Source organism: Chelon labrosus, assembly GCF_963514085.1.
Source record: "Chelon labrosus genome assembly, chromosome: 7".
Lineage (NCBI taxonomy): Eukaryota > Metazoa > Chordata > Actinopteri > Mugiliformes > Mugilidae > Chelon > Chelon labrosus.
The window spans coordinates 12805867-12830492 of NC_140343.1; the positions used below are offsets into that span (position 1 = coordinate 12805867).

The 24626-nt window shown below is 42.7% G+C and overlaps 1 protein-coding gene across 1 annotated transcript in view; it reads left to right on the forward strand.

The window, feature by feature from the left end:
- Positions 1–23686, forward strand: part of acbd6 (acyl-CoA binding domain containing 6) — a 29591-nt gene extending 5905 nt beyond the window's left edge. Inside the window, exons 5-8 of the mRNA XM_084548491.1 lie at positions 2286–2391; positions 5035–5124; positions 20564–20594; positions 22629–23686. Coding sequence (XP_084404617.1) covers positions 2286–2391; positions 5035–5124; positions 20564–20594; positions 22629–22783 — 382 coding nt within the window. The 3' untranslated portion in view covers positions 22784–23686. The remainder of the gene's footprint in view (positions 1–2285; positions 2392–5034; positions 5125–20563; positions 20595–22628) is intronic.
- The last annotated feature ends 940 nt before the right edge of the window (positions 23687–24626 follow it).

The window sequence follows — 24626 nt, forward strand, 5'->3', positions numbered from 1 at the left end:
CCAGTGATGACAGAGTAGCCTGTGACCTTCCCAGCATGCTTTGCGGCGCTGTTGATGTCATGCCGTTTATAGGACCCACATTAATCATTTGTTTGTTTATAGCCTCTGTGTGAATTCTCTGCGCAAGAAACGACCGTAACTACAAATGTTGTTTGCTTGGTTTTTTTTTTAATTTGTGGGCTCATTTTAACAGTTGTGTGTGTGTTATATAACTTCACATGCTCAGGTGCGTGTGTGTGTGTACGCCTTGGCTCGTGCTTCATATATGTGTCATGCACCCGTCAGGCCAACCCCGTCCGATCATCAACGAAAGACCGATGAGCCGGCCTATTGATTAGTTGCCAGGGGAGACGGATGGCGGCCACACATCAGGGACACTTGGGGTCACGTTGGCCATCAGACGAGGTGGTGGGAGTGGCCCGACGTACTGTCTCATGAATAAACATAGCAGTGGTAATCAGGAGTATGCAAATGACCGCGCTCATACATAACCGAGCCGTGACAAAAGTGTAATAAGTTATTCATAATTTACCGCGGGCCGATGAGAGAGTGAGCGAGAGAACGCGTGCCGCTGAAGAAAAGGAAGAGGAACGTCGAAGAACAAACAGCAGATGAAGCCCGTCTTGCTGTATGAGTCAAGTTTTTGGAAGCGTATTAACAGAATGAACGATTGTTGTTGTTGATTGTGAGTCAGAATGATTAGATGGCGCATCTGTCTGTTATGTGGAGAGTCATGTTGGACATTTTTGGACATGTGACCACTGCTTGTTGAGACATATAAAAGTACTTCTCAGTTTGCTCTCTGGTGCATAAACTGTTAATGACACAGGTTTTGAATTCCCTCAAACATTTTGACATTTCTGTGCAAATATTTGTCACTTTATCAGTTGTAATACACTCACTGGCCAGTTCATTAGGTACACTAGTTTTTTCCAAAAGCACCTGATTGCACCGCTGCTTGTGTGTTTAGCCACCTCTAAGTTGAATTTGTGGTGTGGCTCATGGAGGCCTCTAGAAATTTTAAAAATCCCATGAAAGTCACTTTGCTTTTTAAATCAGCCACTCTAGTCTTTGGAAATTGTAGGGTTAATGGTTTAAAAATCACGGCTGCATGCTTTTTTCGAAATGGCTTTTGAGGTTAAACTGTTATAAATAAATCTCAGTTTCACTCTGCTAACAGAGGATTGGTGGTGCAAGATTATTTTAACCCATAACCTTGAGAGTGTTACAGCCCCGCACTGAGCTAAACATCCTCCTCAGTCTTTATGGGACCCACAGTCGCGTGCCTAGGGACTTGAAATGTGCGCTGCGGCTGCAGAGCACGCAGGCGTCAGAGACAGGGACAAGAGACTTGGCTTTTGGGACGACTGAGTGGCTGCGTGGGAGCGGTAGAGCGGCAGGTATGCGGGGTTTCTGTCAGACAATAGAGCCCTAAATTCAATTAATCTGAATGGCCGGTATGGGTAAGAGGGAGGGGAAGGCGTAAAGCTCTAAATGAGATTTTACCCCCTTCTCTCCCCCTCACCCAACATCTCTCCACCACCGCTGCACCCTGCCCCCCCACCCCCCAGCACTCACTCCTGTCCCCAATGCCACGAGGTGATTAGAGACACAGAGATATAATTAGAGGTGGGACGGTGCCACTGTGTGTGTGTCGTGTTCCCAAGGGATGTGGCGCGTGTGCTCTTGAAGGAGACGGAGAGATAGGATTTATGTTTCTATGTTCTTTCTGTTTTGACTAAATACTTGTAATGCTGTGTTTGCTTGCATGTGCACACACTTGTCCAATACAACTTTTTGGACGAACATTCAAGGTAGTTAAAGGTTAGTTCTCGTAAATATTTGCCCATATTTTGGCCAGAGAGATGGATGACTGAGTTTTCTGTTGCTATTGGATTCTGGTGCAAACACCCAAGACATTAAATTTAAAAAAAAAAAACTCTCCAGGGATTGTTGTTGAAAGTGATGCCCTTAGTTGGGCAGAAACTAGTTCTTCTTATAACTGCTCACTCTGAGCTTTTGATCTGATTACTCAAGGAACTAAAGACACAAAAGAAATGTTTCTGCAGGATTTTTAATTAAATTTTTGAAGGTGCGAACAGTACAAAAAAGAAAAAGAAAAAGAACCCTCTGAAATAAACCTTAATATCTGGCCAAATAAAACTAAACGAAGCAAAGTCATCCAAAACTTGTAACTATGAATGATGATCAAAAAAATGAAGTTGACTGACCCTGCTCCTTTCTCTGTCTCTCCCTCTCTTTCTTTCTTCCTGTATTCTTCCCAGGGAAGAGGATAAGAACATCTTTGACTACTGCAGAGAAAATAACATCGACCACATCAGCAAGGCCCTCAGCTCCCAGAAAGTGGATGTCAATACTAAAGATGAAGAGGTATCTACAGAACACAGTGCCACGAAACATGTAAAGTTAAGACTTGCTTTTAGTGGCTAATAGTGCCACTGAAATAGATTATTACCATGACACCACTTTAACACAACACTGGCTGGAGAAGTAGAACAGGAAAATCGACCTTTCACCTCGGTGTCAGGAAACATTTACCCACGCTGAAGTGTTTTTTAGCCGTACGCTGATTCTGTACCAGCTGCTTGGCTTTGTGCTTTGCTCTGACCCCTCGTGCCAGAGGGCAGGTGAAAATGATCAGAGATGCGTCATGAAAAATACAGGTCACCGGGCGACACTTAATACAGCTCATTTTTGCAATCGTTACGTAATGGTCTCAGTCTCGCACACATGGGAACCACTGGTCAGGCTCAAATGCGCAAAATCGCGCGCATAGCCGTTACCATGGCAAGGTGTTTTCTGGATTGACCCTGAAACCCATTCAGCTGTCCTCGATTCATTATCGGCCAGGCCAAATGGCTCGCTCCCGGCCCCTCTTTCATCACAGCCGTTCTGCAGATAAACAAGCAAGCGGCTGGTGAGTTCGCAGTCAAAGGCCAGATGGTTGAGGGACCTCGGCAGAGAAGGCTTTGTCTGAATGGAGCCATTGTTGGCTTCTTCTGAGCTGTAGCTCTGCTTAGTCAGCAGCAGAGGGCAGTGGTGAAGTTTCACATCAGCGACAAGCCTGATCCTCTGCCTGTTACATATTTCTAGTAAACAACACCGGGGTTAGACTGTAAGTGTGTGACATATTTTAAAAATGCATTCTGGAAAACTCATCCCCTCATCCGTGGAAATGGCACTTTTCTTTTAGCTGCTTGGACTCAGGTTTTATTGTAAACTTTTTTTAAAGTTTAAAATAAATAACAATAATCTTAAGAACCAAAGGAGGAATAAAATAACGTGGTTACATGGATAATTGTTACTAAAGAAACATCCAAAGGGAAGACTTTGTAATGAAGTATGCACTTATTTAAGATAAAATCCTTTGGAAATGCATGACCTTGTCAGGATCATCCTTACATGTTAACCTAATTATTCAATTTAAATAATTCACACTCAAAAGTGTTACGCTACAAAGAAGAATCTAGTTCATTTTACTTATTTATTTTCCTAAAGAGAGAGCGCAGATGTAGTTAAAACCTTTTATTTTTCACAGTTCTACTGCTCAAAAAATATCAGTATGATTTGACTATTAGCTTCAGTAAAAGCCTGTTGCAGTTCTCGTTTTTATCTGAGTTTTCTAAATCAATGATTTTGGCTCCGATTTAATTTATTAAAGCAGAATTACTTGTTGTATCTGGTACGTCGTGCTTGATCACAATCCTGATCTTCTCTCTCGAAAAATACCCGTCAGACAACATCTTATGGATTTAAAACTGTCCTTTTAAATCCTGGTTACTGTTTAATGAGGCTTTGTGTGATTTTATGAGATTCTTCTATTTACTTTGTTTCATTGAATTTTAATTTGTTTTAACAGTGTCTCAAATATGATTCTTATTTTTGTGCGCTAACTCAAACACATTCTTTAAACATGCTCTGAGCGGGATGTGTGTGTGCGGCTGGAGATGCCCTGTCATTTACCATTGCTAATAACTGCTAATCTTTCTGCAGAGCAGTGCTTCCGTCTCCACAGGGAGCAGGAATTTGTCCAACTCTTTAAATTAAGAGGCGGCAGGCTTTTACTTTTTTTTACCTACTTAAGCAGAAAGGGCTATACAAAATCATTATCTACGGTTTAACTTCCCGGATGAAACTAAATCCGCCCTAATCAGAGGAGACTTCTCTTGATGCAGTTTCCTCTAACTTTTAATGGTGTTTTCTACATTTTAAATGGTTCTCTTTTCTGTTTGGCACTTTCCGTATTAATCACTGCAGCATCTCAAATGATCACATATCACTTAGTTTGTACAGCGTCCCATTGAAACCAGCAGACTCTGGTCTTTAGTGAAAAGTGGCCAGCAGCAGTCAGCAGCAGCACACCTGGAATAAAGGGAGGGAGGCCAACTTATTTGTATTCTGGCCTGACTCATAAGTATCCATTTTAACATACAGCCGTGGTGATCAATATGATTTAAGCAACAGAATTGGACTTGGAGAGTTTGCTTTACCTAATTGGCCTCGCTGAAAAATGAGCTCGTGTGGTTTTATTAGAACAAGGATCTTGGACCTAAGCAGAGGATGGTGTGTGCCTTCGTGTCTGTTTGTGTGTGTGTGTGTGCCTGCGTGTGTGAGATGGTAGCGTAGGAGGCTGCTCATGTTTCATGCGCCGCGCCCCATCAATCAAGCTTACAGAATGTGTGCTGGATTCTGCAATTTGTCCCGAAGACTTCAGTCTCTTCTTCGACCCCCTGCTAGTGTTCCTGGCACACACGTGAACCCCGTGCACCCAGACGCAATCACACACACAAAAGTCCGCATATGTTGTCACTCTGTCTGCAGGTCATTATGGAGCTCAAAGGTTCTGAATGGTAATCCATAATTTATTTTGTCTGGAAGCAAAGAAACAGACAATGCCTGAGGAACAGGGTGAGGAGGAGGAGGAGGAGGATGAGATTTGTGTGTGTAGTTCATTCATGGTGTTTAAAATGACAGTTACAGTACACTGAACTTGTGTGCCCGTGTGTTTTTTAGGGCCGCGCTCTCCTGCACTGGGCCTGTGACAGAGGACACAAGGAGCTGGTCTCGGTATTACTGCAGCACAAAGCTGATATCAACAGTCAGGTGAGCTGCGTTTCTCACTTTCTGTCTTTGGTCCAAAGATTATTCTATTCAGTATAAAACATACATTAACTGATCATCTAAAACAGATTTTCAACAAGTGATTTGTTTCTGAAAATCAGGATTTAACAGCCATAGACTGCATCCAGGCATGAGAATGTTAAATATGTTGTTACACAAAGACATATGAGGTATTTTGAATATCTGTAATACCACATTTGAAGTTACTGATGCTCAGACTCCAATGCTGTATTCTCGTTGCGACTGATTGCGCTTTTCTGATCTAAGCCTGAAATATGTTTTGCAATTATTCCCGATTCACTCATTCACACGCTCATACTGCAATAGTGACAGAGATGGCATGCAATACTCTGGCCTGCCGATGGAAGCAATTTTAGGGTTCAGTGGCCAAGGACACTTCGGCATGCGGTGGGAAGGGAAAGGGATCAAATCACCAAAACTTCGATTAGACAACCTGCTCTGTCACCGGTATCAGCATTTGTTTAGTTGACATTAGATGAGTAACAACAACTTCAATGAGTTGACATGCAGAATATGAGTGTGAAACATTAGTATTACAGTGGTAGTACTACAGTTTTTCAAGAAAATATTTTCCAAACAAAAATCTAGCTTAGAAAAAGTGCAGCGGAACGACTCAACAGATGTTTAAGGAATCACTCCTGTTTGTTGTGGGTCAGTGGCAGGCACTGCTCTGAACATATGTGCAGGTAAAGCCAAGGCAGATAGTAGTGACATCTCCAGTATCCCCATTGCCCTCCTCTTTTCTCTCTCCATCCCTTTCAGAAGGTCACCTTTAATTCACTTTGTGGAACAGACAAATCCCTCAGGGCTTTAGCAGACGGAGTTAGCTGGTAGCTAGCCTGCCGTTTAGGCTCCCCAAGGTTTAGCAGCATTCAGGAGGCTTTAGCTTTGGCGGTAAGCTGGCTCAGCCGCACATCGGAGAAATTACTCCTCTTCCCTGCCCGGCAGCACGACACCGCGCGGTCCACCCGGCCGCACACTGAGGTTTTAACTGTAAGGACGAATCAATTGGAAGTAATCAGGCAAATTGTTTTCACATTGCACAACCCACATAATCAGGACATTCCACAAATGACTTTCTCTTTTGTGGTCATGCGTGGCCCCTTTTGTTTTGAATGCGGCGGGGAGGGGGGGGTGGATTTGCGGAGAATGGCTCATAAAAGACTTAACAGTGGGATAACTACGAAACACTTCACTGATGATTTACAGCCATATCAAGATAATGACAGCAGAAGAGGATTGATGTATAGGCTGAGGCTTTTGTCCTTTTTTGCAAGATGTAGATCATTTACAGTCATGTATCCATCATTGAAATATGAATGAATATCTCCACGTGCCAGGAGTTTTCAGCAGTCACAGCAGGAAACATAAATCTTTGTCCAGGTAGGGAGATTTGATGGCTGAATTTGTGCATACTCTTAATTAATTTCCTGCACACTTCTTGTCAGCTTCATATCCCCACGCATTTGTTACTTTTTCCCTTCTGAATTAGTTCTAATTAACACAGATAGACATCATTAATAAATGATTTTAAATTTGCCTTTTTTTGAAGAAAGAAATGCGTACGCAAAGGGCTGAAAACTCATGAAAACGGCGGCAGGTTTCCGTCGCCAGCTGGATCATAAACTGAATTCATATATTCAGGCCATTAGGACTTTTCCACCTGCCCGTCTCTCAGGTGTCAGAGGAAGTGTGGTGGAATATTAAATGAACTGGACCTCTGCATCGGAGTTACTGGTAGGAGATTTATGAGGTGGCAAAGAGGTGACTGAGAGAAAAATATAGTCAGCTAAATCATGTCACTGTGTTGCAATGCCAAATTATCTCACTATGTAGAGCTTAGAGAGCGATATGCTTCTCATTAGAACCTGCTCGGACATCCTTTAACTTGTTTTTTTCTCTCGAGGTCAAATCAAGGAGAGTAGTGAAGGAGGGATTCAAATACTTGTGTTATACTGCAGAAAGATAAAAACCTTATGGATAGTTTTATGCTCCTGTCCTTTTGCCCACAACCCCTTTGATAGGAAACAAAGAGTATTGGAGGTTGTGTGTGTTCATGAGAGGAACAGAGGAATGTTTGGGTTGTTTGCAGGCTATTAGAGCGACCAGTAATCTCTCTTGACCTCTACCAACTGCGGAGCAACCAGTAAATAAAGATCAAACATGATTTATGCTTAATTTGTTGATTAAAAAAGGGGAGGGGGCCTCGAGAGTTAAAACAAAAAGTATTATTATTTGCTCGGCAGAGGAGGAAAATCGTTCGAAATTAATCAACTGATTGTTTTAGAGAATTGTTCCCAAACCCTGGTAACCTGCATTAAGGGCTCATTTGATAGTTAATCCAGGATCAAGGCAAGGAGGGACTACAATAGGTAGCTGTGTGTTTGAATACACAGATCACAGATCTGCCACCTGCCAACTGTAGATCAGGCCTCCGCGGTGGCACGGTACATTAAACCCTCTCCTCCTCCTCACCGTATCACTGCTCACTCAGCTAATACACTCAGAGAAAGTGGGGCAGACAGTACCAACTGTGGGAAAGATGACAATAAAAACCTCGTTTCATGTAATAATGGAAATTAAGGCTTAAGTGCTGGACTTATATTCTATGTGCTAGAATTAAGCACATTAATGATGAATAAGCTTAAGTTTAAAGCATTCCATCATATTGGGACAGCAGTGAAGACTGGTTCATCATGAGACGGATTCATCACCAATTAGTCACATTTGTTTAAATACAAAACTAATTTACATGACCTTACACGTAGAACTAGGACTGTTTTGGGTAATAATCAAAATCTTCTCTAATACACAAAAGCTGGCATCAAATTCTTGATCTATTTTACATTTTTTTTTCCTCAGAAGCCGTTGATTTGAATATTTTTTGGAATACTTTTCTGCTGACAAAATATTCTCACGATTGCTTGCTGTGCTGCAGCATTCAGTCATAATGTCAGTCTTCTTCAGCAGTTTAAGGCTGTCCAGTAACCATGCGATTGTAGCTGTTTAAATTTAATTTTTGTTTCCATATTTTTCACAAGATATTGTGAGATTAACAGTGCACAGTATATGGTTTCCTAACGTTATACGTATGTTGTATAAATTCGCTGTTGTCGACACTTTGAAGTGACGCCAGAATAAAACGAGACTAGCGGGGCTAACGTGGCGGTTACTATAGAGCTCCGGTAGCTGACGTCGCCCTGCACCAGCACTCACAACAACGCCATATTGGCAGGAAAGCGCGCTTTTCGAATTACTATTTGGTTGACAACTGCAAGCAACTAACTTGTCCTTGTACCAGTTGCATCCAGAATAGTCGAGGACAAGCAAAGGGGAAATCGTTTTATAGGATTCCCAAAGATCCCGCAAGACAGATGTGAATTACTGCAATAAAACAGAGCAGTGGGATCCCTCAAGAAACGGATTTCATCTGTGTAGCGAGGGTAATGTCTTGTTTATTTAGCATGTTTTTAACACAATGTCCAACAGATTTCTTTTCATAAAGGCAAGTTAGGGTAATGTTTATAACGTGGCTTACAAAGGGATGTTGTTCATTCAGCACTAAAACTACTCACAATGAGAAAGAAATTCAGGATTAAACTGTTACTTGTTATTGTAGTTGAGTTACTGTCACGAACCTCCTTAGAAAAAATCTTCAGTGCAGTGACTCTCTGGAGCAGGACGAAGGAAAGTTAATGAGGTAGTTATATATATCCGGATACTGCAGGTCAGGAACATTGTCCATGCCGGCTTTTTCAATGCTCGAAAAAAATCACACCTGGGGCATGGTAAGGGTCCGTGATAATCTGTCGAGTAGTGATGTGCGGATTGATACTGAACTATCGATACCTCCGATACCAGATCTTTATGCTCAAATATCGATACTTTTGATACTTTAGTCATTTTAAGTAATCAATAGCATTAACAGGAACACAGTGGAAAGTAACTAAACTATCTCTCTCTTGTTTTTTTAACGTCAGGCTACACTTCATCTAATAACTTTATACAGGAAGTTTATAGCAACATATCTTCGCGAAAAAGTCATGTTGTGTAATACGACGATATCTAGTATGACCAAAAACAGATAAATGCATTTTATAGTCTAGTAAATTATGTTTTAACATTCAAGGTGTGCATATCCAAGGGCGCCGCCATTGTTCTGTGACGTCCGGCTGCTGCAGCTCAGTGAAGTCAGGGTTGCCCCAACTTCGCTGGCAGGACCTCCGGCTTCCAGTGGCATTCCAGAGCCCTTTTCTCAGCAGGAGATCTGAAATTTCAGACCTCCCAGTTTTCTGGAACCCGTAGCCCGTGTTTAAGCAGTTACCTTGCAGTGAAGTCGAGGGACAGTTCTGCATTAGCTTAATTTATCCACCCTGTGGGATAACTTAAAGGTCTTATCTTATCTTATCTTATCTTAGGTTCTTTGTTCAAATATGATCAGTTCTATCAAAAAACACAAAACAGTATCACATGTCGAACTCAAGACTTCAAAACCATGGTCCACAAAACAGCGGCTGACTCAGTGTAGCTACATCTATTATAAACGACCTGTGATAAGCACCGGCAAAAGTTAGTTCATGTCTGTATTGTCCTTCACCTAACAAAGTCTGATGTGTATTTTATAAGAATACTAAGAAATGTTGTTTGGAGTTAACAACACAGAAAAAAACAAGTGAAAAACACATTTGGGACGTTCCAGTGCACACCTTCTCAATCCTGTTTTTAAGTGTCCTTTAGCTTAAAGCAGAGGTCTACATCCTTTCATGGGACTCAACTTGCAATTGTGTTTGCTTCCTCTCCATGAAGTAATTTTCTGTCCAGATGCTGTAATCCCAAACCCACAACTAAGCATCATCCCCCACACACAACCTTTGTTTTCCAGGTGGGAATCCCAAACGCTCCTCCAACTTTCCCGACAGACTCTCAGGTTGCAGTGGAAATACTTTTAACAGTGTCTTGCTTAGATTGTGATTGCTGAAAGGTTGCCTGACGCAGGGAGGATTAGGTTGACAAAGAGGGAGGACAGGTGGGACCTGGGTTAACCCAACAAACAAACACAATGCCGGGATGGAAGGAAATATTGAAGTAGGAATGGTGGAAAAGCTAGTGCAGGTTTTAAACACATGGCTGTGTCTCGCATGCTTTTACTCATTCCTACATTCTTTGCCTCTCTGTCTGTCCTTCTTTCCCCTCTCCTCATCACTCTCCCCTCCCCCTACGCTCCCAACCCCTTCACTCCATCCCTCCCTGCCTCTGCCTCTACTTTGTATTAAAACAACATGATCCATGAGGCGGGGAGGGCGACTCACAGCGCCGCTAATTCTAATTAATCCAGCGTGGTAGCACGGCCACGGCAGGCCCCAAGCACTCCCAGTCTATCAGATAGAAATTCATAACTTAATTGAGGTCAGAGCCTCGAGCCGGCAGAACAAAAGTCTCCAGCCAGGACCAGCTAGATCAATAGTAATAAATATCTGACTGGGTGGCCTACAATTGGTGGCTGGAGAGCTCACAACAAGTCTTATATACATAGTCTGCACGTGGAGCCTGCACACATAGCTGAGCAGTGTGAATGTATGTGTCTAAGGAACTAACTAACTGGGCCTTTAAGACTGGGAGCATGATATGCTTTACGTTCTTTCTAATCTATATCCTTTTGCTATATGAATCCTCACTCCTTACTGGTTTAAGCAGTTTGTGTTCACCTGCTTGAGTGTGAAGTACAGAGAAAGCTCTGTCTGCTGAGTTGTAATGGCATAGTCTCTCTATGGCCCCATTGATCTGATATTGTTGGGTGGTGTGGGTGGGCGTGGGCCGTTGATTTATTTATATAATGAAGCTAAACACTGAATTCATGACTACATATGAGACTGATCATAGAGTCAGGACAGGAAGAATTTAGAAATTTAGGGGTTTAAGGTTTGTTTCTATGGACTGCATTTAAGTGTCCACTTCTCTGTCCAAGTTCATGAGTTTTGAAATGCTTGCTGATGTTTTTAGAAACTGTATAAAGTTGTCCCTGTACTTTTATAACATTTCAGAGGAAAATGTTGTTGCCAAAGGTCTCATCCTATCATTGCGTCTTTTTGTCTCCTCTGTTGACCCTTAAGAGATCCTTAAAAATCCTAACGTCCCTTATGACAAAAAAATTCTGCTTCCTAAAAACTGCTGTAAAAGTATTATATATTAATGTTTTTCAGCCTAAAGTCTTTTAAAACTACTTAAGCCTAACTCTTTAAAGGCCAATATGTTGACAAAACTCCACGGTTTATTAGTCAAAAAAACAGAGGGAATGTCAGGCTTGTTTTGGCGAATTATGCCAACCAGGGCCAGTTCTCTCCTGAGCTGCTCCTCTCTTAGTACGAAGGAGATGAAAAAATTGTCACAGGTAATGATGTGTCCCTGGAGCCCCTCTGCCATCTCCACGACCACCTGCTTTACCTATGTACACCTGCAGTCTCCAGACACAGGTCAGTTTGAGATTACAGGTTGCCTAAATCTTTATTCCATATTTGGCATGTACTGCCTGAAATGGATCCTTTTGTATCCAGGAATCTTGGGAAGATGGACAGGATATCAAGACTTTTCTCAAGGTCATTGATTGAGCTTCTGACGATGCTGAAAGTTCTCTCTCTTCTTCTGGAAAATTAAGGAAGTGTGTGTTGTACGGTTGAGCAAAGAGATGGCTTCCTGGCAAGCATCTCCATCAAGCTGCTTTTAAACAATAAGGGACCTTTGGAAATTTGAAGAAAAGCACACAAGAAAAAATAAAAATAAAGCCTAGGCTCTGAACAGATAGGTAAATGACAACACAATAGTATAATTAAGTACAAGTAAATGTTAATGAGAACATTATCTAGTTTGTGGACAGTTACTTTCTTACCTCCTCCTGGAGAAAATTAACGTAAAATTAACATTTACATTTTTTAAACGTCTTCCCCTCTTTTAAAAGCTCGTTTTCAGACCTCTGCATAGGTGTCTGCATTGTCGCCGTAGCCGCTGCATCAACTTAACGCAGAAGTCTAAACTGCTGATGCTTTTGTGATGTGTAGTCACAATTTTGGGAATGTGCACCTAAGGCTTTTTGACTTAAGCCATAATAAGGTGTTTTAAATTCATATAAATGCCATTGGGGTAAATCAAACTGCTGTATGGATATGGACTACTGCACTTCCACTGGATCACAAGGTTTCCCCTCTTCTCAGAAGAATAGGTGTTCTGGACTGAGATATTCTTGGTTTGTGCCAAATTCCCAGCTTTCAAATCAAGTAGCATGTCAGAGAAAATATGTCACTTTAATCAATCTGAACAAATTTTAAGCATTAGCATCTATTCATGCACATTTTTCACAAAATCCGTAATAAACCTGTTTCAGTATTAATTACATTTCAGCTTGATGTTGCAGCATTCAGCAGAACGTTTTTATGCATCTTATGTATTGTGGGTGAGCTGTTTTGGTGTCAACTACTTGTGTGATCAACGTGGCAAACACACACACACACACACCCACACACACCCACACAAACACACACACACACCATGGTAGCTGATTGAAATTCTATAGTGAAAGCATTATTACACGTTTGTATCCCTCCCCTTTCCCAGCACTGCCTCCTATAACTAATGGCTCAGTCAGCCCAGTCATAACAAATATCCAACAAGATTCGTCATAATTGTGTGTCTGTGTGCGCGTGTATGTGTGTGTAATTGCGCAACCTATGCTCCACGGTATAAAAGGTCGGTAAAGAAAAGGCAGCAAGGTGGAAAAAGAAAGGAGGGAAATCTGTTGGGAATTGAGAAAGAGTAGAAATGGAGAACAAAATAAGATGCAGGGAGAAATGGAGCAGAGTAAACAACTATGTGGCATGGGCAGTAGTTGGGTCGGTCAATATGACGAGGATGTATACTGTGATGTGATTTAGCCATACTTCTTATTCTATGGTAGTTGTCCCTTCTCTGAATTCACTCTTTATGACCATAAAGAATTTCAGGTTTTAATTCACTGAGTAACAACGACATTCATATACTGTTTTTTCCCCCCATTTCTCCTTTAACCATGGTTGTGTGCTATAAATATGTTGATATATACTGTTAGCACATTATCAAATTATATATATATATATACTGTGATGTCGGCCCTCATAATTTGAGGAAATCTTGCAATGTGCCATAATATCTTGGATAGATAAACAGTTATTGATGAGTGAATGCATGGCCCATACGGCTCCATTGATTAGTCCAGTGTCTGCATGCTGATTGTGAATGCATTGTGTTGCATATCTTTTACAATGTGTTTATTGCACATGTTCTTATTGCAAGACTAGCAAAGAAGAAACAAGAAGGTACAAATGTGAAAGTGTTTGTTCCTTGGTACGTGTTGCAGCATGACACAGGTTTGTGTTTAGACGAGCGCGGATGCAGCCAAGGTCACAAAGTTACACTGAGAACACCTGTAGAGACGTTTTTATATATTTCCTTACGAAGGTTAAGGCAGACAGATCTTGTTCGGGTTTACCGTTTTCAGCGAACTTGAATCAGAACACGCCTCCGTGATGGATAATACACACATGAACTGCTACTGCACCACAGTCACCTCACACAGCACTTGACATTTTATAAGTCACACCGTAAGCCGCTTATAGGATTCGTATTTAGTACTTGCTGCACATTAGCTGGACTCGATGAAATGAAAGCCGTTGCCGTGCTGTGTTAAAAGGGCCTATCAGACATAGATACAGTTATGAATCTATAATATGAGCACTCAGAAAAGAGCCAGCGCCTTGACAGTAATAGTGCAGCCTAAAGAGCCATTCCAGCAGGTAACAGTCCTCTTTGCCATCATCAGCTGTTGTTTCTTTCTTATTGGCCACTCACTGGGCCTTGCCTACACTCAACTATTTGATTTCCATCGTTCTTAACCGTCCACATAAATTGTCAGGAGCATTAAAGCTGTCCTCGACTGTTTCAGACAGAGGGGAGTCGTGGTGTGTGTGTGGGGGGGGGGGAGTGGGAGTAAGAGAGTGAGAGCTGAATACAGACAGCAAGGGGAGGGGACGGGGGTGAGGAGAGAGAATAAACAAAGTAAGTGTTTTGCCTTCCATCAGTCTCCCGCAGTACTCAGCTTTATGAGTCCCTCACTCCAAATGCCTCAGCCACAGCCCCAGCTGCCTAGCCATTGATTTTCATATTACACTCTTTTATGTATTTATTTATTTCATATATTTCTTTTTAAACATCATCGATGAGCCGCAGGAGGATCGACGGGGCCTCTGGCGATGTTAATTCTCAGCCTCAACCCTATCCTCCTCCTCTGATGGCTTTAATGGAGGCTAAGGTATCCCATGGGAACAAGCAAGCTCAGCGGCATGGGGAGGGGAGAGAAGTGAGCAGGGGAAGAGGATGTGCAGCAAGGAACAGGGCAAGAGATGGAGATTTAAAGGCAAAAGAGCCGCCTTTTGTCTGGTGGATATAGAGAAAAGCTAAAAATACGACGGTATGGAGTTTTGAAATTGTACATTACTTTAGGTACACTTGCTGCTGTTTGTCCCACACCCACATGGGGTTTGTTTTGGTCTGGATTACCTGCTCTGGAGTAAAATGTAATACACTTTTGAACTCCAACAATACATATTCATAATACTGATTTTTTTTCATGGTTTACCCCTTAAAACGTGATCTTGCTGTCGGCACTGTGAGGTGGAACTCCTAGGCACCTGAAGGACACTCTTAGGGGGTGTGAAGGCCAGCGCGTTTGGTGTCAGGATAATTTGACCTTGGGTGGCAGTGCTCACACACTGAGTGGCAAGGTTACCTCTCCCTGCTCAGAGAGCAGACCCAGATTCAATTAGGGCTGGCCCCCGGTCTGCACATCCTTTTAAAAGGGGGGCCCTCCCAGTGCACACATCAGGATAAACACTCACGGATGCACACGTAGCAAACAAAGGGCAAACTCATGTGGAAGAACACGCCTGCCTAACTTCTTAATCCTAAATACGTCACACAAAAATTGAATATGTTAGTGTAGGTAACAGTTTCTGCAAGCTTTCCTCTATCAGTTCCTTTGAATTTAGTATTTTGCAAATGAAATTATACTGTATCCAAAAAAGGTTCAAAAAAGGCAACTGGAGAGTTTTTTGAGAAGACGTTTCACCACTCATCCGAGTAGCTTCTTCAGTTCTAGGGGAAGTCTGAGGTTTAAATAGGAACTCCTGCTGGAACTTGCTAGTAGCTACTAGTTCCAGTAGTCCTCGGACTTTCCACCAGTCCCCTAGAACTGAAGAAGCTACTCGGATGAGTGGTGAAAAGTCTTCTCAAAAAACTCCAGATGCCTTTTTTGAACCTTTTTTGGATATACCATGACCTGGATGACTGAGAACCTTCACAGGTGAAATTATACTGTATGTTTTTAATTTACATAAGTAACATACACACCAGAAGGGACTAGCAGCAACGTGGTGATGAGATCATGTAATGTTAATAAAATTCAGCGAGTTGTAGCAATAATGGGCAGAAAAACCTTAGAGTGTGTGAAGTGGTCTGGTATCAAGTTAAACTGATCTCAAATTTGATGCGACGGCCGGCGGGAGTGTCTGATACAGTTGTCTGTAACACACAGCAGTTCCCACTTTGCTTCCAACCACCAAATTCACCACGGTGATAGCAGGATTGGAGAGTTGGGTGAACCAAGATGGAACAGCAGCATCTTTATTTTTCAAGAGTAGAGCTTGCACCATCCATGCACTAACAATATTTCCCATCCCTAATGATGGTATGGAATATACAAGAGGGTTACCAGAGCCTGGTGCGTCTACAGCCGTCCCTCTGTCTCTAACTGTTGATGATTTGCCAATCATCAGTAGTTGGAGACATGTTCTCTGTTATGGTTGCTACAAGCAGATTTTCCTACCACCCTGAAAACGCAGATCCAACCATAAAACTAGGGTATTGTGTCTTAAGAAAATGGCCAGCTGTAAAGTACAGTATGTGTGACTTGTGGTACTTTAAAGTTGCAAGGAAGTCTTGTCCATGGTGTTGGTAGCGCAGTAGCTTCTCTATTACTTACTGAAGGAGAACCACCTTCTCCTTCCCTCCGGCTCAGATATGTGTTTGGCTTTCTGATTGATGGCACCTGCTCATCATAATGCTATCTGCTGGAATCTGCATACCAATGATCCCAGTCGCCTATCGATTCACCCCTCATCTACCCCACACACACACACACACATACACACACACCCTGGAGACTGATACCCGCACACATTCATCCTCGCTCGCGGCGCCTCCCTCCCCCGGCCACTGTCATTATAAAAGTCAGCAGCTGCTGCATGCATTGATCATAAATCATAATTGCTTGTTCATTTTTCCCCACTTGTTTAATGTTGCTGTCAGGGACAGAAGTGGGGGGAAAATGGGGGAGGCGGGTAAAGGAGGAGGAGAGGAAGAAAAGCCCAAAGAAAGTTTACTGAGACACAGAAAAATGAGATAAGAAAAGCAAGCCGAAAGAGGAATTGCAAGTCCGTACAACGAGTTTTCTAACGGCCAGTCAAGGAACTGCAGTCCAAGTCAACTCTACACCGGCTGCAACTTTTTCAAATAGTCTGTTGACCTTCGTTACAAGAGCAAAGAATCTATAGCTGTACTCGCACTATAAGAATGAGAGCTTCCTCTTGACTTAGCATACGTCTAAGCCAAGAGCACTGGCAGTCATCTTGGCTAAAGTCTTGTTTGTGAACAGTAATTATACTAATTTCTTTAAATGGCTGTAAGTAGTGATTTATTGTTGCTAAATTCCTACATGTCGCAAGTAGTCGTTTCATTTTTATAACACTTTCAAATCATTGCGTGCTAATGACATCTTGCCCACCTTAAAATTACTTCCATGTCCTTATGGCATTGAATATCGAGAATGGCACAGAGAAAACGCAGGTCTTTATTTAGTTGTGATAAAGAAAAAGGGGTGAAAAGACCTTGCTGTGGTGTCCAGGTCACCTAACATATACCAGAGAAAGCTTTCACCATCTTACACACACACTGTGTTTGCCTCAGGCTCAAAAACTTGCCCTCAAAAATATTTCGTCCCCAACGTTTTCTTTTGACCAATTTTCGGACCAGGCACAGCATTATCATTTTTGATTTGTTGAGTAACAAGACTACATGTCTGTGTGTATATTCTTAATTCACTCTCTTTCTCTTTCATCCATCTTGCTTCACATCATTTGTGCAGTAGAAATGATAGATCGGTTTGACTTAAATTCAGCAAAACTGCAATTGTACTGATAGATCAGTCCCTACCCATGCAGCTCCTAAGCATATTGCTCCACCCCATTAGGGTAATACACTACACTGTGCTGGGTCCGCGCTGCCGGTATTGTGCAAGTAGCTGCTTTATTGAGCTCCCCGATGACATCCAGCCCAGCATTTCTGCACTGCAAGGGGAAACTTTGGATGACATGTAAAAGCAGAGGTTTGGTGCGGCACGGCTCCGTAATAGGATGGGAACAGGGGTGTACAAGAGAGGGGGGCGGGGATGCTAACTGCAGGTATTGGGGGGTGGGCAGCGGGGTGGAGAGTGTCCCTTCCTGTCTGCTTCCAAAGCAAATGGAACACAATCCAATTTCCTGTGATTCCATCAAGCCTCCGTCCTGGATCCAGGGGCATTAGGGAACGCTGAGAGGACAGGCCGCTGACCCCTCACATGGACATTCGAGAAGCATGTAGGCTTGCACACGTGCGCTGGCATCCTCATCAAACTATACCTGTTCTGAAACGTACACATGGACACTTTTTTTCTTACAGACTCGCTGCACGAAGACGATTAAGTTGCGTTTCAGAAATTTTACTCGCTTATCGTCGGCCATACATTTGCGCGTATTTGTGTGCATTTATGGTCACTGAACAAGAAACTGCAGATTAACGCTTGCTGCAGATTAGGGCTTCAACCCTTACACTTTAATTATAACTGTGTGTACTGCATTTATGTGCATCAAGGTCTTGGACTTGGCCCTGTCAGTAAACATCTGTCACTGTCCCACTGTGCCGTGTGTGTGTTGTGTTGAGTATATTTTTCTCCACCCTAGTTCGATAAATGCCGTACACCCTTTTATATTTACAGGAAACACATGGGTGGTAAAATTTTTACCCTCTAGGCAGTTGCGTGTATCTATTTAGTCATTTTACTGCAGTTCTGTCCCCTTTTTTCTACGCTCAACATGATTCTGAGAGACAGACACCGCGTCCGCAGTACATCACAGGTTGTGATTCGACTCGTAGACAGACAGCATAGTCGTCTTGGGTTAACCACTGCACGCTTTCCATGTTGGTGGCGATTTGCATTTGTGCTCAGTGATCCACCCAGAGGGAATAGAAAGCTCTAATCCAATCAGCAGGTCCCTGAAGTGCTGCCCCTGAGAGACACAGGGAAACACAACAATAGGATCACTCTGCACTGGGCTCAGACAGGAAAGGAAGTGAGGGATTGGAGATGAGACTAAATAAGGAAGAGTAAGAAAGGTGGAGAATTAAAAGAGAGGAGTGAATGGTGGGGGAGATGAGGAATAATGGTTGAAACATTAAAAGAATATTAACAAAGGGTGTGCGGTTTGGCAGAAGATAAGTCAGAAGTATTGCAAGTATGCATGAGGATCTGCTTTTATAAGGGCGAAAGTTTTCCCTCTGCGGTGACATTTCACAGGATATAGCAGGAAATGTCACTGCTCCTCCTGCCTTTTAATCTGTCAGAGCTTTTGAAATCATTGTACTTAGCTGCTCTTGTTCTGAGTCTGGAGGCAACAGTTTGACCATTCATCATCATTATGAGGTGCAAAGGCAGCCTGGGGCGGTGATTAAGAGCTGAATCTTCTGTTGATGATGCCTGTCATATATTGAGTCTTATTATACCTCGACACACGCACACACACACATATTTCCCTGTCTCCAGTCCAACACTTCTTGCAAGAATTATATCTCTACTGTTGACCCCTTCACCCCAAGTACCATTTTTGCCATTTGAAGGACACACACTCACACGTACACACACACACGTATGCTAGAGATCATCTCTGCTTTCCTGGTCAACCTCTAAAAACTCTCTACTCCATTGTCCCTGAGGTTTTGTGTCAGGGTCTGGAAACATTTAGTAGTTTTCTTTAGGGATGCACCGAATATTCGGCCACCGGAAATTTTCGGCCAAAAAAACGAAAATGCACTTTTGGGCCATTTTCGGCCGGAATTTTTTATCACCGAAACAACACGGCCGAAACAGGATATGATCGCGTGCCATTGGAAAAAAAAAAAAAATGTTTTAAATGTTAGTCTGATCATTTATCTGCTGCACCTCCAAAACAAACAGCAAGACAAATGTTCATCTTTTTGTTTTGTTTTTTCACTTTTTATTGAGACATGCCCGTTCAGCGGCACCCATCCACAGCCACGCACACTTCAAGTAAGACTACCGTCTTTCTTAAAGGGACAGTGCTATTTTTCTAAAGGTGCAGTGCACCAATTTTTCTCTGTTATCTTTGTTGTTGTGCTCACAGACCTAAAGCAGTCAGAAAAGACCTTTCCAAAAGTGTCCAGAGGTCATCAGTGAGATTGTCTGGAAGCTCTTACTTTGAACCAAATCAGCTCAGAGCCCATTCTGCTTAATGAGAGACTTTAGCATCATGCTACATGCTACTGACGTACGCTGTGTTGGCACATCCTGCTGGAGTGAATAGAAAAAGGTGTTTTAATCCTCAGCTAAAAGGACTCCCTGCTGTTTAAGTAACATTTACCAGGCTGTAGTAGAAAATGGTTGATTCTTTTGGCAAGATTTATTTATTTATTAAGGTCAAGTAACATTGACACATGACTGACAATAGCTACCACTTGATGAAAAGAACTGCAACAAATCTAATGTGTACCTATAACAAAACATACTAATAGAATCAGTCGAGCAAATGTAAATGTTTTTTCTTCTTTGCTTTCTTTTAAGCGATCCAATAAAACTAGCTAAGTTAGTTTATTTGACTAGACCGTGAACACAGGATTGTTGGAAGTTAGTTTGAAGGGTTGATGCTTCCAAGTTGCTGCTTTCACTTGTCTAGCGTTTGTATTGTTTGTTGAGTTTTAGTAGCTTGCTGTTTTAAGTTCACCAGAGTTGGAAACCCCCCCTGCGAGTTGAAACATTTGATTTGCAGGCCACGCTTTTCTCAAATCAATACCTCATCTTCGTATAATCCCCCTCCGTTACAATGAAAACATGGCAGCCTTTGTCCGGCAACAAGAAGTTAATTGGTATTCTGGCAGGTGTGAGTTTTTCTCTTGGGAAGTTTGAGCAAAGAAATTTTCAACTTCTCTCACACCAATTGTGCACTGAATGGAGTATTTTATTCTCATAAACACTTGTTTTTGCCTTTTACAGGATAATGAAGGACAGACGGCGCTACATTATGGTAAGAAGGACTCTAATGTTAATCTTTGCCATCCAGTATGGTTTATGCTCAAAAAAACAATTAAATTTATTGCTTTTCTGTTTTTCAAATGGCAAATCTCTCATTTTGCAACAAACCATGTATTGTACACTGACATCATTATGTTTTCTGCATGTGCACTGTCTTCATGTATGGCAGCTTTTTTTCTGTCCACTTCTTGTCTCAAATGTGTCATCTTTCCCTCCTGTTCCCCCATTTCCTCCCCTCCATTCCTCATCTTTATCTTTATTTTCTGCAGTTGTTTTTTTCACAACATTCTTGTGTGTGTCTATGTGTGTGTCTGTGTATTTTCTTTGGTATGTACTATATGTCTGCATGTGCCTGTCTGTCTGTCTGTGTGTGTGTGTGTGTAATAATCGCCAAACCTCCCAGAGGAAATCAGCAGTGGTCCTTAGACTCCCCTGACCCCATCATGCCCCAACACACATGTCCCTGAGGGGCGGTTCCCATGTCCTCTGAGCCTCTGTCTGTGTGTGTGTGGCTACGCCATCTGTCCCCCTGCTTGGTGGCGTGGTGCCGGTCTGTTGAGTCACCCAGCAGAGATCTGGACTCGCAAACATATAATAACGCATTCAGCAGAGGAAGCCCAGAGGATGGGGCATAAAAAGATGACTAATAAACATAAGCGATGAACTCCAAGAGACAAATAGTAGAGAATGAAAATTCATTCCCACCTCTCTTTGCACAGGGCCACAGTGGCTGGCAAGTGATTAATTGAGGGTTTACTGCTCACCATAAATTGTTCTCCTCCTCCACGGCTCCCCTGAGGGCCAGGCACTTTTTACAGCTCAAGGCCCAGGCGAGACACCCGCCACGCGCACACCGCTGGCTAAATAAAATACTGTTTAGAGTAACAAGAGGAGGTCTGCAAACACGGCTAAAAAAAAAAACGACAACATCCGAGCTTTCTTAGTATGATTTGACCACATTTGTGATTCTTGTGTCATTTCATGCTACTGAGCATGTACACACACTTTCCACATTCCTACGTATCATCATATCTCAAGCACCCGTGCACACACACACACACACACACACACTCCCATCAGCCAGCCCGCCAGCCACCACCTCTGGGCTGGAGGTTAAAAGGCACGGCTGTCAATCACGGCGGCTGCTGACATCAGCGAACATGGCGCCGCACAGAATCTGCTCTTTAAGAGGAGCGAGCGGGTGACACCAACATAGAAGAGCACTCAGAACAAGAGAGGAGGAGAGGAGATGAAGGAGAGGTGAGGTGCCAGAGGGGCAGGAGGTGCATCAGAAATTAAGGGACCCACTAACTGGGTTAAGAAAGTGCGAGCTGCCCCCGCCTCCTCCGTCACATGCAGCGAGAGGGAGGACGCTTTTAGTGGGGGCGCAAATTGCCAATGGGGCAGAAATGAAGTGTTTGACGGAAGCTCAGGTCCAGGCCGGTGTCAGTGCTGGGACTGCAAATGGACTTTTCATTAACTGCAGTACTGTATGTACTGTATTAATGGAAAGAATGAGGTAAATTTACTCAAACTTGGTACAGGCCTTCATAACATCCTGGGATGATACACAAGTTTCCCTTTATAGCATAGTAAAAGAACTATAAAACATCTCAATCATCCCCTTCTCTGTCTTAGTTTGTCTAACATTTACTAACAACACAACAAATTAAATTAAATCTCGACTTGTGTAGGTGCAGTTCATCCAGAGGGAGGGGCATGAATGTCTGTACCAATTTTCATGTCAATTCCACAGAGTAGTAGCTCAGGCGTTTCACTCTAAACCACAAATGTGAATCTCATTGTGGCATTAAGGAAAGGTCAGGGGATCCTCACTGTTGTTAGGATGCATCATCTAGGAATGATGAATATGTGCGCCAAATGTGACTCTAATCCACCCAGTCGATGTTTGGATATTTCACTGGATAAACGGAAATGAAGGATCTCCAAAATCATCCTCTGGGGACCTTGAACATCTGCTCTACTCCTGCTAACCCCTGCTGCGTCTTTTCTCTCCTTCTCCTAGCATCAGCATGTGAGTTCGCCGACATCGTGGAGCTCCTGCTGAACGCCGGAGCTGACCCGTCCATCAAAGACATGGAGGGCTCTCTCCCCGAGGAGGTCACTGAATCCAGCGCCATCTCCTCTCTCCTGCGTCAGTACACCGCCCCGAAAGGCTAGACCACCCTCACATATCAACCACCCTGTCATCTCCCATGGTTTATTCCTATCCCTGCTCGACTCCTTCACCCGGTCTTCCCCTTCATCCCTGGAGAGACTGTGTCTATCTCCAGGAGTTTGTAGAGCAGGACTGCAGAGGTTTTGTTTGAATTTATTTCCAAGTTCTCGAGTTGAGTTTGATTTTAACCGACTCGGCTCCTCTGAGCTCCGGTCGTCGTGTGAGATCAAGAGCACCGCATGAATTTTTAATTTTCTGAAAACTGTGTACTGGCTATATGCACAGTAGGGTTGGGTGATATGACGATTCCTGTGAGAAAGCAGAGATTTGTCAACTGTGATTTTACTTTACTTTGGTAGCTGTACCTTAAATATCACTTGTTGAATAAGACCTTTGCTGGCAATATTTCAAATCATTGAGCAGGACTGCTTTATTGGCAGGATTTTCTTTCGTGCCCCGGTGCGATGGCGTATCTGGATATGCCAGGTGTTTAAGTCACTGGAAGAACCAAAAAGCGACATTCCCATCAGCTCATCTTTTATCTATCAGGAGTTTAAACTTCCGACATCCCGCTGTTTTATCATAATCGCAATACAAAACGACATATGTACAGTATCACCCACTCCTACTGCTCAGGTGTGACAACCAGTCGGGCCTTTTAGTCTGAGTCAGCCCTCTCTGACAGTTTGTTCATCAGTCAGTTGTGTTATGTACCAAGGGATGCTTTAATCATTTGACATATATCATTAAAGTCTTCAACTGAAACTGTTTTCCTCTGATTTTGTGTTTCAAAAGGTTTGGCGCTGGTCAGTTTGCAGTCCCACCTACCCTAAATACAGTATGTGCACCTCCTCCTGTTGTGTTACATTATGAATTACACTTTCTATTTAGTGTACATTACGCATAAAGATTCAGTTATCAGACATATATGCTACCAGCTATTTTGGCAACAGCTTAAACAAGACTATTTAGTTATTCATTTATTGACTTTACTGAAAATTATATGACACATCAGAATGAGCCGGCGTTAGTAGCATGATCAAAAGCACTTCAGGGGAATAAACATACCTAAATAAACCAACAGTAAAAGACTGAGTTTAGTACTAGACTACAAATTAGCATGTGTGTCAGGGTCCCACCTACCAGCTATATACTAATAATGCTGCAAAAAAAACTAATTATATCAAAGAAACATACACACACAGTTCATGCATAGATGAACATAAAAGCATATACATATGTAGCATATTAAATGGGCTATTATTCCAATGTTTAAAGCTTTGCAGGCCTGACACACACTTTTATAAATTGCCCATCTTCAGTAACGTACTGTATACACAGCTTTGCGTCTGTACTGTTATGTCACAGAAGAAGGATCTGGATGTTTTCCAAAAAATAAGCAACACATGGTCAGTGTCCAAATCTGCTTTACTAGTCCTCAAGCCCCTCTCACACACACACACACACAGATGAGAATGCTCTAAATCTGGATCCTGGTTCTTAACCACGCATTCATGAAGATGCCAGTGCACATTTGGTACACAACAGAGGGGACAGAGCTTAATCCTTTACTCTCGAACACACAGCCTTGCTCACCCCCCTCCCCTGCCCTCATCCCCCCTCAGCTCCCCTTGTGTTTCACTGGAAATCTGTCACATCACAAGACGTTAGATAAGCGTCTCAACATGTCTAGTTAGAGTCTGTCAGTCATTCACAGATCTACGAAGGTAGTGGATTGTCTTCCCTGGACAGGGAGTCCACCACCAGGGTCACTGCTTCATATTTAATTCTTGTCTTGTCGGCTGTTGTACAGTGGTGATGGTAAATTGAGATGCAGGTGAGGTG